Raw genomic sequence first — 15,966 nt, 5'->3', positions numbered from 1 at the left:
ACCAAGCCAATTTAAACAATTCTAACCACTGTGACTTTATGAGGTTATAGCTCTGGAACGCTTCAACCGTCGTATCCCACTGATTCTGAGAATGTTTTTTTGTGACACATTGTACTTCATGTTAGTGGTAAAATTTCTTCGATATAACATGCGTTTATTTATGGAAAAAAATGGAAATTTGGCAAAAATGTTGAAAATGTTGCACTTTTCAAACTTTTAATTTTTATACCCTTAAATCAGAGAGTGGTGTCACACAAGATAGTTGATAAATACGATTTCCCGCATGTCAACATTACATCAGCGCAATTTTGGAAGCATAATTGTTTTTTGTTAGGACGTTATAAGGGCTAAAAGATGATGAGCGATTTCTCATTTTTCCAACAAAAATGTACAAAACCATTTTTTTTAGGGACCACCTTACGTTTGAAGTGAGTTTGGAGGGTCAATATAAAAGAAAATACCCCAAAGTGACACCATTTTAAAAACTGTACCCCTCAAGCTGCGAAAAACCACATTGAAGAAGTTTAATAAGCCTTCAGCTGCTTCACGAGAACTAAAGCAATGCGGAAGGAAAAAAATGAACATTTTACTTTTTTCACAAAAAATTTACTTTGGAATCAATATTTTCACAAGGGTATCAGATGAAAATGAACCACAAAATTTGTTGTGCAGTTTCTCCTGAGTACACCAATATCCTGTATGTGGGGGAAAGCTACTGTTTGGGCGCATGGCAGGGCTCAGAAGGGAGGGAGCACTGTTTGACTTTTTGAATGCTAAATTTATGGAATCAATGGTGGCGCCATGTCGTCTTTGTAGACCCCCTGATGTACCTAAACAGTGGACCCCCCCAATTCTAACTTCAACCACAACCCCAACACACATAGGGTCTATCACAGTGATCAAAATGAACCAATAGGAAAAATATCCTATTGTTGTCGGATGCTGGCCAGCAGATTTCGGTGGGCACACTATGCATGCACTTGCCATTTTCTTCGCTGAAGAATACGTTGGCGGCCGGGGGATGCAGGAGGATCCAAGGATATCGGAGGTACCGGTGGGGGGAGCTTGGGGGACCCCATTTCTCTCTTCTCTGATGTGCTAGATCACATCAGAGGAGAGAGAAATTAAATTGGAAATCTGACTTTTTTGTTGTTGCGGTCGCCGTTATTCTGTTAATAATGTCGATCGCAACACTGGGGTAAAAAACGACCTGAATCATGTTCTCTGGGGTCTCACCTATCCCCGGTAGCCGATACCCCTGAGAAATTCCGACTCTGGGGGGCGCTATACACTTATTTCTCAGTGCTGTTATAAAGCGGCGCTGAGGAATAAGTACCCTTAACTGCTGCTGTTAAAAGGTGTATCGGCGGTTAAGGAGTTAATGCTATATCTTCATAGAACAGACTTTTATGGATGCAGCGGTACAAAATATGTTTATATAAAATTTCTTATATAATTTCTATATTTCCTATATTTTTTAATTAAAATCAGAGGAAGGAGTGGTGACAAATTAAGTTGTATAATATAGCATGAAAGTCATATTGCAAATGAATAATTGAATAATTAAAGAAGTTTTCCAGTAGAAAGAAGTTATCGCCTGTGCTTAGTGTAAATGATGTCACCAGCCATATTAATCATCTTATGATTGTCAGATTCAGAGCAGGTTGTAGGTTGAAAATATCAATTTATTGGCCTATTTGTAGCACCTTGATAAAAAGCATGGCAGGTAAGATATTTATTTAATACTATTTAGTTAGATCATTTGCTTTACTTGGGTATTAAACACATATTGATTCAAAATAATGTTCTTTCCCCCTAAGTTCCAAATGCAGCATTACAGGCTTTTTCTTTCAAAAGGCCATATCCATTTTCTATTAAGCCTCGACAACTCTGCCCTTCGTAGGTGAAATATCTCATACAGAATGTTGTCTTCACAATCAAATGTAGGAAAAGACATCACTAAATGATCCAAAGCATTCTAGTCGGCTAGGGAAATAAATGAATAATACTGGACAATAAAGGACAGTCTCAATTTTTTTTTCCCGTGATGGTATTTGACCCCGGCCAGATTAATCATCTTATCATTGTTAGATTCGGAGCAGTCTGGGAAAGGTTGTAGGTTGAAAGGATCAATTTATAAGCCTACTGATAGCATCCTGAAATAAGCATGGCAGTGGCAGGCCAAACATTTATTTTATATGATTTAGTTAGGCCATCCTTCTTAGCGCGAAGGAAGGGTGGGAAGTTCTGAGGAGTTAATAGAGTTATGACTTGTTACACAAATCTCTAGATACTTGAGGGAGGAAGAGGTCCAACCGAAGAGAAAGAAACCAGCTAGGGTTGACCTAATCAAATAGGGGTAGGGAGATATTAAGCTCTCACAATTTTTTTTTTTTTATTTATTTTGAAATCAGAGCTATGAGGGATTGAAATATTTGGGCAGGAGATAAAGAACAGGAAATCATCAGCATATCTGGCAACATTACGAATTGTGTTTCTAACTAATTCCAGCTATATTAGGAAAAGTGTAAAATGGCAACGCACTATTAAGATTTTGTTATTCAAAAATAATAAAATTAACTTTACTTTTTGGCAGATGACTGTACCAGAAGCTCAGAGAGACATATGACGTTGGAGTTTAAGGTCAATATTCCAGATATCTTACAAGCTGCGCATGAAGAACATGCCAATATCCCTGATATACCCTCATCTTCTGATTCATCACATACTGATAGACAAAATAAAATTCACAGAAGGAGTACAAAACATCGAACATCTCCTAGAAGTGTGAAGCCATTTTCATGTTCAGAATGTGGAAAATGTTTTAGTCAGAAATCAAATCTTATTATACACGAGAGAATTCACACGGGCGAGAAACCATATTCATGTTCAGAATGTGGAAAATGTTTTAACAAGAAATCACATCTTGTTATACATCAGAGAATTCACACAGGTGAGAAGCCATATTTATGTTCCGAATGTGGTACATATTTTAGCCAGAAATCACATCTTGTTAATCATCAGAGAATTCACACGGGTGTGAAGCCATATTTATGTTCGGAATGTGGGAAATATTTTAAGCAGAAATGGCATCTTGTTAATCATCAAAGAATTCACACAGGGGAGAAGCCGTATTCTTGCCCAGAATGTGGGAAACGTTTTAAAACTCAATCATATCTTGTTATACATGAGAGAAGTCACACACGGGAGAAGCCATATGCATGTTCAGAATGTGGTAACTGTTTTATAATTAAATCACATCTTGTGAGACATCAGAGAAGTCACACAGGTGAGAAGCCATATTCATGCCCAGAATGTGGGAAATGTTTTACAAGTCAATCAAGTCTTGATGTACATAATAGACTTCACACCCAGGAGAAGGAGTTTTTGTGTTTAGAATGTGGGAAATGTTTTAACTACAAATCACATCTTGTTAGACATCAGAGAATTCACTCAGGGGAGAAGCCATATTCATGCCCAAAATGTGGGAAAGATTTTACACGTCAGTCAGGTCTTGTCAAACATGAGAGAATTCACAGAGGGGAGAAGCGATATTCGTGTTCAGAATGTGAAAAATATTTTATCCAGAAATCAGATCTTGAAATACACCAGAGAATTCATACAGGTCAGAAGCCATATTCATGTTCACAATGTGGGAAATATTTTAAACAAAAACAACATCTCGTTAGTCACCAGACAATTCACACAGGTGAGAAGCCATATTCATGTCCACAATGTAGGAAATGTTTTACTCGCAAGTCAAGTCTTCGTGTACATCAAAAAATTGCATGTAGTTTAAAAAATGTATGCAATTACCAATAAACATCGTAAAAGGAAATAGAATATAGAGAATATATATACATTAGATGATGAGTCTGGAAATTTCTAGGACATTTTCTGTTTTTTTAAATTATATTTTCATGGGGATAATAACACATTGTTGTGGACCCTTTCACTTGGAGCATTGTAAATACCATGAATTGCTACTCAGTCAGACTCATGATGGGGAAAAATTGTAGAAGCAAAGACTTCTTGTTCACTTGGCAATTGATATACATGACTACAGCTTGCCTGAATATATTCTTACTACATTCCCTCTGATCTTGGTCTGATCATTGTACAGGTCTTTGACAATTACCTTTAACTTACTCAAATTGAATGAGCGGACTTTCTTAAAGTGTGACCAATCCTCGTCGGCCCCATTGATCCTATATTTAGTTTACATGATGATGGAGGATATTGATCCTTTTAAGAAATGATGGATTCTTGTTCAATAGGAAATAATTTACTGTTGCAAAGGTCTCTCGTGCCATCCGGCTGACGGTATTGCCTTGACTGACGTTGAAATGGGACCTAGCATTCTTATGCAGATCTTATTCTCCTGAGACTACTCATCCCAGACTAGAAAAATTAGGAGGAAAAGGAGGTACTTAGGTTAAAAAGAGTATTTTATTGTGAAAATTTAATAAAGCGTAACACACAGTAAAAATTACAACAGGATGACACGAAAGATCATGAGTGCCATATACCCCATGTAGCTGCCAGTATCACATAAATCAGGAAGGCATGCCATAATGAAAGTGCTAATATAGTGCAATAGTGTGGTCTCATTGAATAAATCCTTATACAATAGCACTTCCCTGCAGCTAGCACCAAACAAAATGAGTAGCGCTAAAGAAAAAAAAATGAAGTGCTGACCCAAAGTAACCATATAATCATCAAAGCAAATAGCTGTAAATGGCGCCTAGCAGCAGCTAACACCAGAATGGGGTGGAAGGCACCAGAGGAATCCAACAGAGCCCCCAACGTACGTTTCGCTTGTTTGTTTGTTGCTTTCTCAAGGGGATAACTCTTACTGCACACAAGGACCTTTTTATCCCATTGGTGACTCATCTAATGCCGGTCACATGATGTGTCTCGGCCAATACTATTGGTATCTTGGCGCATGTGCTCTGCACTCCGCAGGTCCTACAGTGGCCGCCGGCGTCAGGCACAATCACGCATGCATACAAGCATGTGTGAGAGGCTGGGAAGACGCCACGACAGACGAGGAGCCGCTGGATAGACAGGGCACATGCCTGCCACCAAATACTCCCCTCAGAAGTTACCGCAGGACAGCCCCATATAAATAATTAAATTAATCATACCATAAAATAAAATACTCTTTTTAACCTAAGTACTCCCTTTTCCTCCTAATTTTTCTAGATAGTATATGGAGTTAGTTTCCTTTGCTGTCCTCTTTTTTTAGGCTTTGTTATGCATAATTTTATGCAAGGTATTTAGACAATGTGGGTATCTGGCATCTGTGTCTCATCCCAGACTATTCTCAGAAGATTCCCTGGCTGTTGCCATCTGCAATGAATTGTTGGAAGAACTTTGTTTAATTCAACTTGGTTTATTCAGGCACATTACCCATCTCACATCTTGTAGTGCACGCAACACTAACTTGTTGCTCTGAAGTGCAGTTAGGTGTTACCACCTGTCCCGGATCCGTGCTTTGCTTCCCTCACCCTAGAATCTGTTGTGCTCCATGTCTCGCTATGCAGATGGCCCGGTGTGATCCCATATGAACATCTGCATGGTCGTATATAAGAATCACCAATGCACACATCTGTGCTTTGGTATTAAGATGTCAGTGCTCCTAAGACTCTGAGTTGCTCTAAGCACCTTGATCTGCTTTGCTGCCTATTTGCAATCTCCTGGATATCTTCTGCTGGCCTGTGGTTTCCAGCATCCCAGCTGCATGCCTACAGTATCCTGTATGTCTCTTGCCTGCCTATCGTTTCAATCATCCCAGCTGTCTGTTCTGCTGTTCCGTGGTGTCCTGAATATCTCCCACTTGCATCCAGTTTCCAACATCCCAGCTACCTGTCTCTGGTCTCCTAGTCATCTGAAGCCTCTTTGCGGTCTCCAGCATCTTAGCTGCTTGTCCGTGGTCTCCTGGACATTTCCAGCCTGGCTGTGGTTTCCAGTATCCAAGCGGCCGGGCCATGGTCTCCTTGATGCATGCGGTTTCCAGCATCCCAGCTATTTGTCAGTATTCTTCTGGACGTCTATGACCTGCCTGCGGTTTCCAGTATCCCTGCACAAATCCCAATATTCATAAATAGACTTTGGTGCCAGAATGACTGATAACTCTTCTGGTTTTCAAAGGAATTATATCTCCAGAGGTGATAAATTTGTAGCCTTCCAGACTTGTCTGTTCTCCAGCAGATAACCTACTTTAATTACCCGTTCACAGCTGATGGTCATAGCTGAATAGGGGTCAGATGTTTAGAGTGCAAGCTCTTGTTCACACAAAATGGTAATCCACAATAGTGAAGTTCCAATAAATCAAAATATAATAATAATAATCTTTATTTATATAGCGCCAACATATTCCGCAGCGCTTTACAGTTTAACAGTTTCAAACACAAAAGTCATAAGTAACAACGTAAAACAATACAATAATTAAAGCGAAATAAGCCGCCCCTGCTCGTGAGAGCTTACAATCTACAATGAGGAGGGGGAGATACAAAGCACAGGTGTCTATTTACAATGATGTATTTACAATGATGGTCCAGCCATCTTCAGGGGGTGGGGGATAGATGGAGATAGTGAATGGGCTAAACACACAAACATAAAATGACTTTGATTAGTGAACGTGATCGGCCACTCTGAACAAATGTATTTTGAGCGAGCGCCTAAAACTATGCATATTGTGGATGGTCCTAATATCTTGGGGTAGAGAATTCCAGGGGATTGGCACAGCATGGGAGAAGTCTTGAAGTCGAGAGTGGGAGGTACGGAATAGTGCAAAGGTTAGTCGAAAGTCATTTGCAGAGCGCAGAGGTCTGTTAGGCCGATAGACAGAAATGAGGGAGGAGATGTAAGGGGGTGCCGCACTGTGGAGAGCTTTGTGGGTGAGAACAAGTACTTTGAATTGTATCCTGTAATGAATGGGCAGCCAGTGTAACGACTGGCGAAGAGCGGACGCGTCCGAGTAACGATTTGCCAGATGGACGACCCTGGCTGCTGCATTAAGGATGGACTGGAGAGGGGAAAGTAGAGTGAGGGGGAGGCCAATTAATAGAGCATTGCAGTAGTCCAGGCGGGAGTGGATCAGGGCGACAGTGAGGGTTTTAGTTGTCTCCATGGTGAGAAAAGGGCGGATTGTAGAGATGTTCTTTAGGTGTAAACGGCACGAGCGGGCAAGAGATTGTATATGGGAGGTGAAGGAGAAATCGGAGTCAAACATAACACCCAGACAGCGCGCCTGCCGTCGGGGTGTTATTATGGTGCCATCCACAGAGAGGGAAATGTCAGATTTAGGGAGGTTAGTAGATGGCGGGAGCAGAAGAAGTTCAGTTTTGGAGAGGTTGAGTTTCAGATAGAGAGCAGACATGATGTTGGAGACTGCGGACAGACAGTCAGTGGTGTTCTGTAGTACAGCGGGAGTAAGGTCAGGGGATGACGTGTATAGTTGTGTGTCATCAGCATAAAGATGGTACTGAAAGCCAAATCTGCTGATGGTCTGTCCAATTGGGGCCGTGTAGAGGAAGAAGAGAAGGGGGCCAAGGACTGAGCCCTGAGGTGCCCCGACAGTGAGAGGAAGAGGAGATGAAGTGGAGCCAGAGAACAGAACACTGAAGGAGCGGTCAGAAAGGTAGGAGGAGAACCAGGAGAGAGCAGTGTCCTTAATGCCTAGTGACTGGAGCCTAGAGAGTAGGAGAGGGTGGTCAACAGTGTCGAAAGCTGCAGAAAGATCGAGAAGAATGAGCAGAGAGTGGTCACCATTACCTTTTGCTGTCAGAAGGTCATTGGTCACTTTGATGAGTGCAGTTCCTGTCGAATGTAGGGCGGAAACCGGACTGTGAAGGGTCTAGGAGGGAGTGAGTGGAGAGGTAACGGGTAAGGCGGGAGTATATCAGGCGCTCCAAGAGTTTAGAGATGAAGGGGAGATTGGAGACCGGTCTATAGTTGTTTGTGCAGGATGGGTCGAGGGTGGGTTTCTTTAGTGACGGAGTAATGATAGAGTGTTTGAAGGAGGAGGGGAAAATGCCAGAGGAGAGGGAGAGATTAAAGATTGTAGTTAGGTGACTTGTGACGACTGGAGAGACAGACTGGAGGAGGTGTGAGGGAATGGGGTCGGTAGTGCATGTAGTCGGACGAGAAGAGGAGAGGAGCTTGGAGACTTCTTCTGTGATGGGATCGAAAGTGGAGAGTGAGCCAGGGCTGTTTCACTCTGTGTTTGGAGGTTCTGAGGGTGAGAGGAGCTACTTGGTCTAGGGTGCTTCTAAGAGTTTCATTGAAGTGATGTACAGCCAGATCAGGACAGGAAAAAGAGGAGATTGGGGACAGTGATGAGTGTAAGGAGTCTGAAAGTGTATGAGGGTTAATGGCTTGTAGATTTCTGACTGAATGGTGGGTAGGAGGGTGCTGGGGTGAGCGAGGATTTGTGAGTGTGAAGGAGAGAATGTTGTGGTCAGAGAGGGGAAGCGGTGAGTTATCTAGATAGGAGATTGAGCAGAGCTGGGCGAAAACCAGGTCCAGGGTGTTACCGTCTTTGTGTGTTTCAGAGGTTGAGAGCTGTGAGAGGCCGAGAGAAGTGGTTAGTGATAGAAGCTGGGATGCAGATGTGGAAGTGGGGCTGTTAATGGGGATATTGAAGTCTCCCAGGATAAGGGTTGGTAGTTCTGAGGACATGAAGTGCGGCAGTCAGGCATGAATGGTCCAGGAAGTGGGTGGGTGAGCCTGGGGGCCGGTATATGACCTCTACACTGAGGGAGAGGGGATGGAAGAGCCTGATGGTGTGGACTTCAAAAGAAGGGAATGATAGTGATGGAATTGGGCGGATGACCTGGAAAGTGCATTGTGAGGACAGGAGTATGCCAACTCCACCACCAGGTCTGTTTGTTGGTCTCGGGGAATGGGAGAATTGTAAGCCACCATGGGTAATGGCAGCAGGAGAGACGGTGTCAGAATCCTGAATCCAGGTTTCCGTGAGGGCCAACAGATTCAGAGAGTTTTTCAGAAAGTGATTGTGTAGGAAAGGAAGCTTGTTGCAGTGTGATTGTGCAAGATGGACTAAAGTTTTTCAAGAAGGTGAGAAGTGCAAGGGAGCGGTACATGGGAGAGGGAAGGAGAGAGGAGCTGATGTATACGAGTCATGGTGGAGGGGGGATTGGGCGGTGAAACTGAACTGCAAGGGAACATAGGAGGATAGGAATAAAGCACATGGATAGAAGGGAGAGCAGAGTGTGGGTTACCCGACTCCTGCCCTGACTACTGTCATGGAATAACTGTGGTATCACAACGCTTATCTTCTGTGACGCTTTGCTTCTGGGACACTAGCGTGCACCCCCACATGCGTGCACCCCTAAGGATTGTTCTAAATTTATAGTCCAGACTGCTGGGTCAGAAGAGATGGATTGTGGGAACTGGTTGAGTATAATTTGGTAGCTGGCTTGCACACCAGGGGCTTTTTTTTTTTAGATGATCAAAGACATTCAACCTGGTAAAATCTACTTTTACACCTTCCACCAGACAAGATCTACACTGATCCCAGTCATGGATATGCAACAGTAAGTTTTAAGTACAATGCAACAAATGAATTATACCAATGAATTAGCAAACACATTAAATTATGTTTCTAGATGGTAAAGCAGCAGATGGCAGACAGCAAGCAGAGGTGGGAGTTTATACCATTAGAGTCTATTGAAGCATATGGGACAGCTATCAGAGGAAGGAAGTTGCACCATTTGATTGTATTGCAAGAGACAGAAAGCAGAGGGAGTTTATACCTGTGTGAAGAGAGAAGATGGATGTTAGTTCTGTGCCATGGAATAACTGCGGTATCACGACGCTTATCTTCTGTGACGCTTTGCTTCTGGGACGCTAGCGTGCACCCCCACCAAATAAGAGCTCAAGTCTTATTATAAAATAAAATTGCATTGTTAAAACATCAGATCCTAAAACTCCAGCTGACCAACTTGAATTTCACCTTTTTGACTTCTTTCAGGCCAGTTTGGTTTTCCTAAATGAGCTGGTGATGCCACTTCCTGAGCTAATGGAGAGCATTAGTTTCCAAAATGGGTAATGCCAACACAAAAGTCATCAACAGCTATTCTCACAACATTTCTGCAATGCCCAAGATCCGAGTTTTCCTTAGATCTAACAGCTTATGTGTATAGTCCAACACTGTCATCTGCCAATGCGCTGACCAAAATCGAAGCATCCGACATCATGAGCGTCCAGCAAACAAGCTGCTACTCAATTCAGAGGAGCAAATCTTCAACTACATATACAGTCTCTTGCCATAATTGTTGCTCCAGACGTAGACGGTGGAGTGGAGTGCACTTTCCCACACAATGACAATTCCAAGTATGGGGGCATGGTCTCCACCATGAAAGAGTACATAGCGGAGATGGCTTTCAACAAGAAATATTGGCGGCTACTTATCTGCCAGTGAGGCTGAGAGCACACATGCCATAATTTCCCAAAAAGTGGTACAATCCAGTAAGTGGTACAGCTACGAATGCACTACCAGCAATTTGGACGAGTGGGAGTTGAGTTTGTACACAAGCGGTTTACTGGAAGCATTTTAATTTCCTAATCATACAGCTCTGGCAAAAATTAAGAAACCACTGCAAAATGTTCAGTTTGTCTGATTTTTCTCTTTATAGGTATATTTTTGAGTCAAATGTAAATTATTCTTTTATTCTATAATCTACTGACAACATGTCTCCAAAGTTCCAAGCAATAAAATTTGTATTTATTTTATGAAAATGAGAAATGGTCAAAATAACAAAATAATGCAATGCTAGCAGACCTCAAATAATGCAAAAAAAAAAGTTCATAATCATTTAGAAACAACAATACTAATGTTTTAACTCAGGAAGAGTTCAGAAATCAATATTTCGTGGAATAACCATGGATTTTAATCACAGCTTTCATGCTTTCTTGGCAGCTTTCCACCAGTCTTTAGCACGGCTCCTGGGGCAAAAATGTCAGCAGTTCTTCTTTATTTGATGGCTTGTGACTATCCATCTTCCTATTGATTACATTCCAGAGGTTTTCAATGGGGTTCAGGTCTGGAGATTGGGCTGCCCATGACAGGGATGTGATGTGGTGGTCCTTCCTCCACACCTTGATTGACCTAGCTGTGTGGCATGATGCATTGTCCTGCTGGAAAAACCAGTCCTCAGAGTTGGGGAACATTGCCTGAGCAGAAGGAATCCACTGTTTTTCCAGGATAACCTTGTATGCGGCTTGATTCATACGTTCTTCGCAAAGATTAACCTGCCCAATTCCAGCCTTGCTGAAGCATCACCAGATCATCACCGATCCTCCACCAAATTTCACAGTGGGTGGAAGACACTGTGGCTTGTACGCCTCTCCAGGTCTCCGTCTAACCATTAGATGACCAGGTGTTGATCTGGGGAGGCTTCAGCAAGACTGGAATTGGGCAGGTTAATCTTTGCGAAGGACATTTGAATCAAGCCGCATACAAGGTTGTCCTGTATTTTTGCCAGAGCTGTATATGAAAAGCTGACAACGTGAAACACAGTGGTGGCCACATCATGTTGTGGGGTTGTTTCGCTGCAGGAGGGACTGGTGCATTTCACAAAATAGATGGCATCATGAGAAAAGATTATGTGCCAATACTGAAGCAACATCTGAAGACATCAGCCAGGAATATAAATTTGGGCGGAAATGGGTCTTCCAAATGGACAATGACCCAAAGCATACTGCCAAAATGGTAACAAAGTGGCTTCAGGATACCAAAGTCAATGTTCTGGAGCGGCCATCACAAAGCCATGATCTCAATCCTATTGAAAATTTATGGACAAAGCTGCAGAGGCCGGTGCAAGCAAGGAGACCTACAGAACGGGATCAGTTACACCAGTGTTGTCAGGAGGAATGGGACCAGATTACGACCAACTATTGTGAGAAGCTTGTGGAAGGAAATCCCAAACGTCTAACCCAAGTCATTCAGTGTAAGGGCGATGGCACCAAATACTAATGAAATGGATGTAATAAAAATGCCTGAAAACATTCTCTCTCTCTCATTATTCTGGCATCTTGTAAATATTAATAATTATGATTATCCTAATTGACTTAAAACAGGAAAGGTTTATTCTGATTTCATGTCAGATATTGAGAAAAGCCTGCAGATCTGTCTTTATATATAGTGGATGGAAACTTCTGGTTTCAACGGTTTATATCCCAAAATAGCCTCATAAAAAAATAAACTTGTGTCCCAATAATATAAGCCCTTATATGACCACAATAACCAAAGGAATGTGATAATCAAAAAGAAAAAAAAAACTGATAACACTTCCAAAATAATAAGTATAAAAAGTAATATAAGGGATAAAGGAACAGAGGAAGGAAAGTGACGTCCAGCATCCAAGTGCCGAAAACCCTCAGGACACGATCCCCCTAATCTGAGAAATCCATTAATCGAGCACATGCTGAGCCTACAGGTCATGTGATCCCTGACTCCTCCCACACATGTGACTGATCACATGACTGTGACATCACTGCAGGTCCTGTAAGCACAGAACAGCCATATATCCAGTGTGCGGCTCTGCAGGAGGAGGTATGTGGAGAATCCCCATAATCGGGCGCAGACAGTATTAACCCCTTAGGGATGGGGGCGAATTAACCCTATTTGGGAGCAGCTTTTGAATAATTGAGCGCTTGGGCTTTTCCTTTGAATTTGTTGCATTTCAAGAGTCAGTCATTTTTCAATGGCGTCATTTTTAGGTTAATGTAATGTTTGTTTTGAGTGGACAACGCCTCCATTTTTTTCTAATTTGATGTCATTTCCATTGTTTTTCCTAAAAAAAAAACAAAAAAACATAGGTTACTTTTATTCAATTTATTTTATTTTTTTAAATTTCTTAATTTTGCAAAGTAATATGATTGCCGCCTTCACTGGTTATCAGCGCCCTCTTCTGAATCATATGACTGGCGGTCTGACTACCCGGACCACACAGCATCCATTTCTCAATGTCATCCTGAGAGCCTTGATGTGATTCTCATAGTTTTAAGTTGAGAAGGTCTACAGAGAAGATGCTATATGACCTGATGGGTAGGTGATAACCTACAGAGAAGATGCTATATGACCTGATGGGTAGGTGATAACCTACAGAGAAGATGCTATATGATCTGATGGGTAGGTGATAACCTACAGAGAAGATGCTATATTACCTGATGGGTAGGTGATAACCTACAGAGAAGATGCTATATGATCTGATGGGTAGATGATAACCTACAGAGAAGATGCTATATGATCTGATGGGTAGGTGATAACCTACAGAGAAGATGCTATATTACCTGATGGGTAGGTGATAACCTACAGAGAAGATGCTATATTACCTGATGGGTAGGTGATAACCTACAGAGAAGATGCTATATGATCTGATGGGTAGGTGATAACCTACAGAGAAGATGCTATATGACCTGATGGGTAGGTGATAACCTACAGAGAAGATGCTATATGATCTGATGGGTAGGTGATAACCTACAGAGAAGATGCTATATGACCTGATGGGTAGGTGATAACCTACAGAGAAGATGCTATATGACCTGATGGGTAGGTGATAACCTACAGAGAAGATGCTATATGATCTGATGGGTAGGTGATAACCTACAGAGAAGATGCTATACGACCTGATGGGTAGGTGATAACCTACAGAGAAGATGCTATATGATCTGATGGGTAGGTGATAACCTACAGAGAAGATGCTATATGATCTGATGGGTAGGTGATAACCTACAGAGAAGATGCTATATTACCTGATGGGTAGGTGATAACCTACAGAGAAGATGCTATATGACCTGATGGGTAGGTGATAACCTACAGAGGAGATGCTATATGATCTGATGGGTAGGTGATAACCTACAGAGAAGACACTATATGACCTGATGGGTAGGTGATAACCTACAGAGAAGATGCTATATGATCTGATGGGTAGGTGATAACTTACAGAGAAGATGCTATATGACCTGATGGGTAGGTGATAACCTACAGAGAAGATGCTATATGGCCTGATGGGTAGATGATAACTTGTTGGGAATAACCAGGGATGTACATAGAAATCATGGGGCCTCATAGCAAAAATCCTAATAGGGACCCCGCCGAGAAAATAGATGCTGGTGCAGGCGGGGTCACAGTACTTAGGTGCAGTCACCTACCAACTTTTAAACACAGGAAGACGGAAGGACCTGTGACACAAACATGGTAGTTTTGCCCTACTTGAGGTCCCAAAAATGTCCCTCGCATACAGTATGATTACCTCACGGTGCCAACACAGTATGATGTCCTTAAAGTCCCCGCACAGTATGATGCCCCCATCACAATCCACACAGTATAATTCCCCCGCAGAGTATGATGGTTCCTACAGTTACGTCCCTCTTTCCCACCCACAGTATGATGGTCCTCATAGCTTTCCACGAAATATGGTGCAGCGCTGAGACGCAGATGCTCAGGCTGAATGTTGGAGCAGAAAGTTTATGACTCCTTATTCCACCATTGTTTTCAACTGTATCCGCATACTAAGAATGCAAATGCTGTTGAAATTGAGACACCAGGTTGGGGGAGGGGTGGCGCCCGCCTCCTTCCCCTGACACATGAGTTCCATTGCAACTTTGTGGTCCGCCGCTATTAGTGGTACGTCAGTAGGAATAACCCATCAAGGGTGCGTGTAAACGTACTAATTTTTCACTTCTTGCCACCATTCCAAAGATTTCTTTAAAAAAAAAAAAGTGCAGTACTGATTTATGTAACACATAGTTGCCATATGTCCAAAAATATTTGGCTCCTGCAAAGAGGGGAAACTCATAGGAAAGCGGGCATATCTCCAGGGTGCTGCATTAACCTCTAATAATTCAACTCTTCCAGGTATAAATAATGAAGTAAAGGGTGCGCAGCCTGGAAGATGCCTTGGTCTCTGAATAATGGGGTGTATTTGTGCAAAAAATAAAAAAATTGTGGCACATTTTCCATAATTCAATCCCAACGGTCCCAGAGAACCATTTAGGAAACTTGGTAATTATGATGTAACTAGACCCTTATGGCTTGTGACCTTTTTTGAGTGACTTCAGCATTACATGCATCACCGTCAATGTATTCGCACCAGTTTTATGGAGTAGCCGAGCCACCTTCATCCACAATCAGAAGCTCCGCTGTCTTCTACAGTAGAAAAGCCCAATCTTGTGGAATACAATGTACACTACACCAGGTCTGTATGACCTCCTACAAAACCACCTCGAAGGGGTTTTCCTTTACTGCAATATTACATAGTAACATAGTAACATAGTTAGTAAGGCCGAAAAAAGACATTTGTCCATCCAGTTCAGCCTATATTCCATCATAATAAATCCCCAGATCTACGTCCTTCTACAGAACCTAATAATTGTATGATACAATATTGTTCTGCTCCAGGAAGACATCCAGGCCTCTCTTGAACCCCTCGACTGAGTTCGCCATCACCACCTCCTCAGGCAAGCAATTCCAGATTCTCACTGCCCTAACAGTAAAGAATCCTCTTCTATGTTGGTGGAAAAACCTTCTCTCCTCCAGACGCAAAGAATGCCCCCTTGTGCCCGTCACCTTCCTTGGTATAAACAGATCCTCAGCGAGATATTTGTATTGTCCCCTTATATACTTATACATGGTTATTAGATCGCCCCTCAGTCGTCTTTTTTCTAGACTAAATAATCCTAATTTCGCTAATCTATCTGGGTATTGTAGTTCTCCCATCCCCTTTATTAATTTTGTTGCCCTCCTTTGTACTATATTTGTAAGGATATCCTTTGTAAGGATATTGAAGATCTATCCTTGCAATAGATCATCAATAGCAGATTGATGGGGGTTTGACACCTGACATCATACAGCTGTTATTAGCACCCATCAAACTCTGGTGTCATTGTGCAGGGAAAAAACAGTGAAGGGGAAGCAGCGCGGAATCAGAAACA

General features: G+C 42.2%; 1 protein-coding gene across 1 annotated transcript in view; it reads left to right on the top strand.

The window, feature by feature from the left end:
* The window catches only part of LOC138666865 (zinc finger protein 208-like), a 110,306-nt gene that overhangs the window by 7,278 nt on the left and 87,062 nt on the right, over positions 1 to 15,966 (top strand). The window contains 2 exon segments of the mRNA XM_069755046.1: positions 2,597 to 3,819; positions 10,001 to 10,074. Coding sequence (XP_069611147.1) covers positions 2,597 to 3,819; positions 10,001 to 10,074 — 1,297 coding nt within the window.

The sequence above is a fragment of the Ranitomeya imitator genome, chromosome 2 (genome assembly GCF_032444005.1).
Source record: "Ranitomeya imitator isolate aRanImi1 chromosome 2, aRanImi1.pri, whole genome shotgun sequence".
Classification (NCBI taxonomy): domain Eukaryota; kingdom Metazoa; phylum Chordata; class Amphibia; order Anura; family Dendrobatidae; genus Ranitomeya; species Ranitomeya imitator.
Note: the sequence above shows the minus strand (reverse complement) of the source record. Positions and strands in the feature narration are given on the sequence as shown.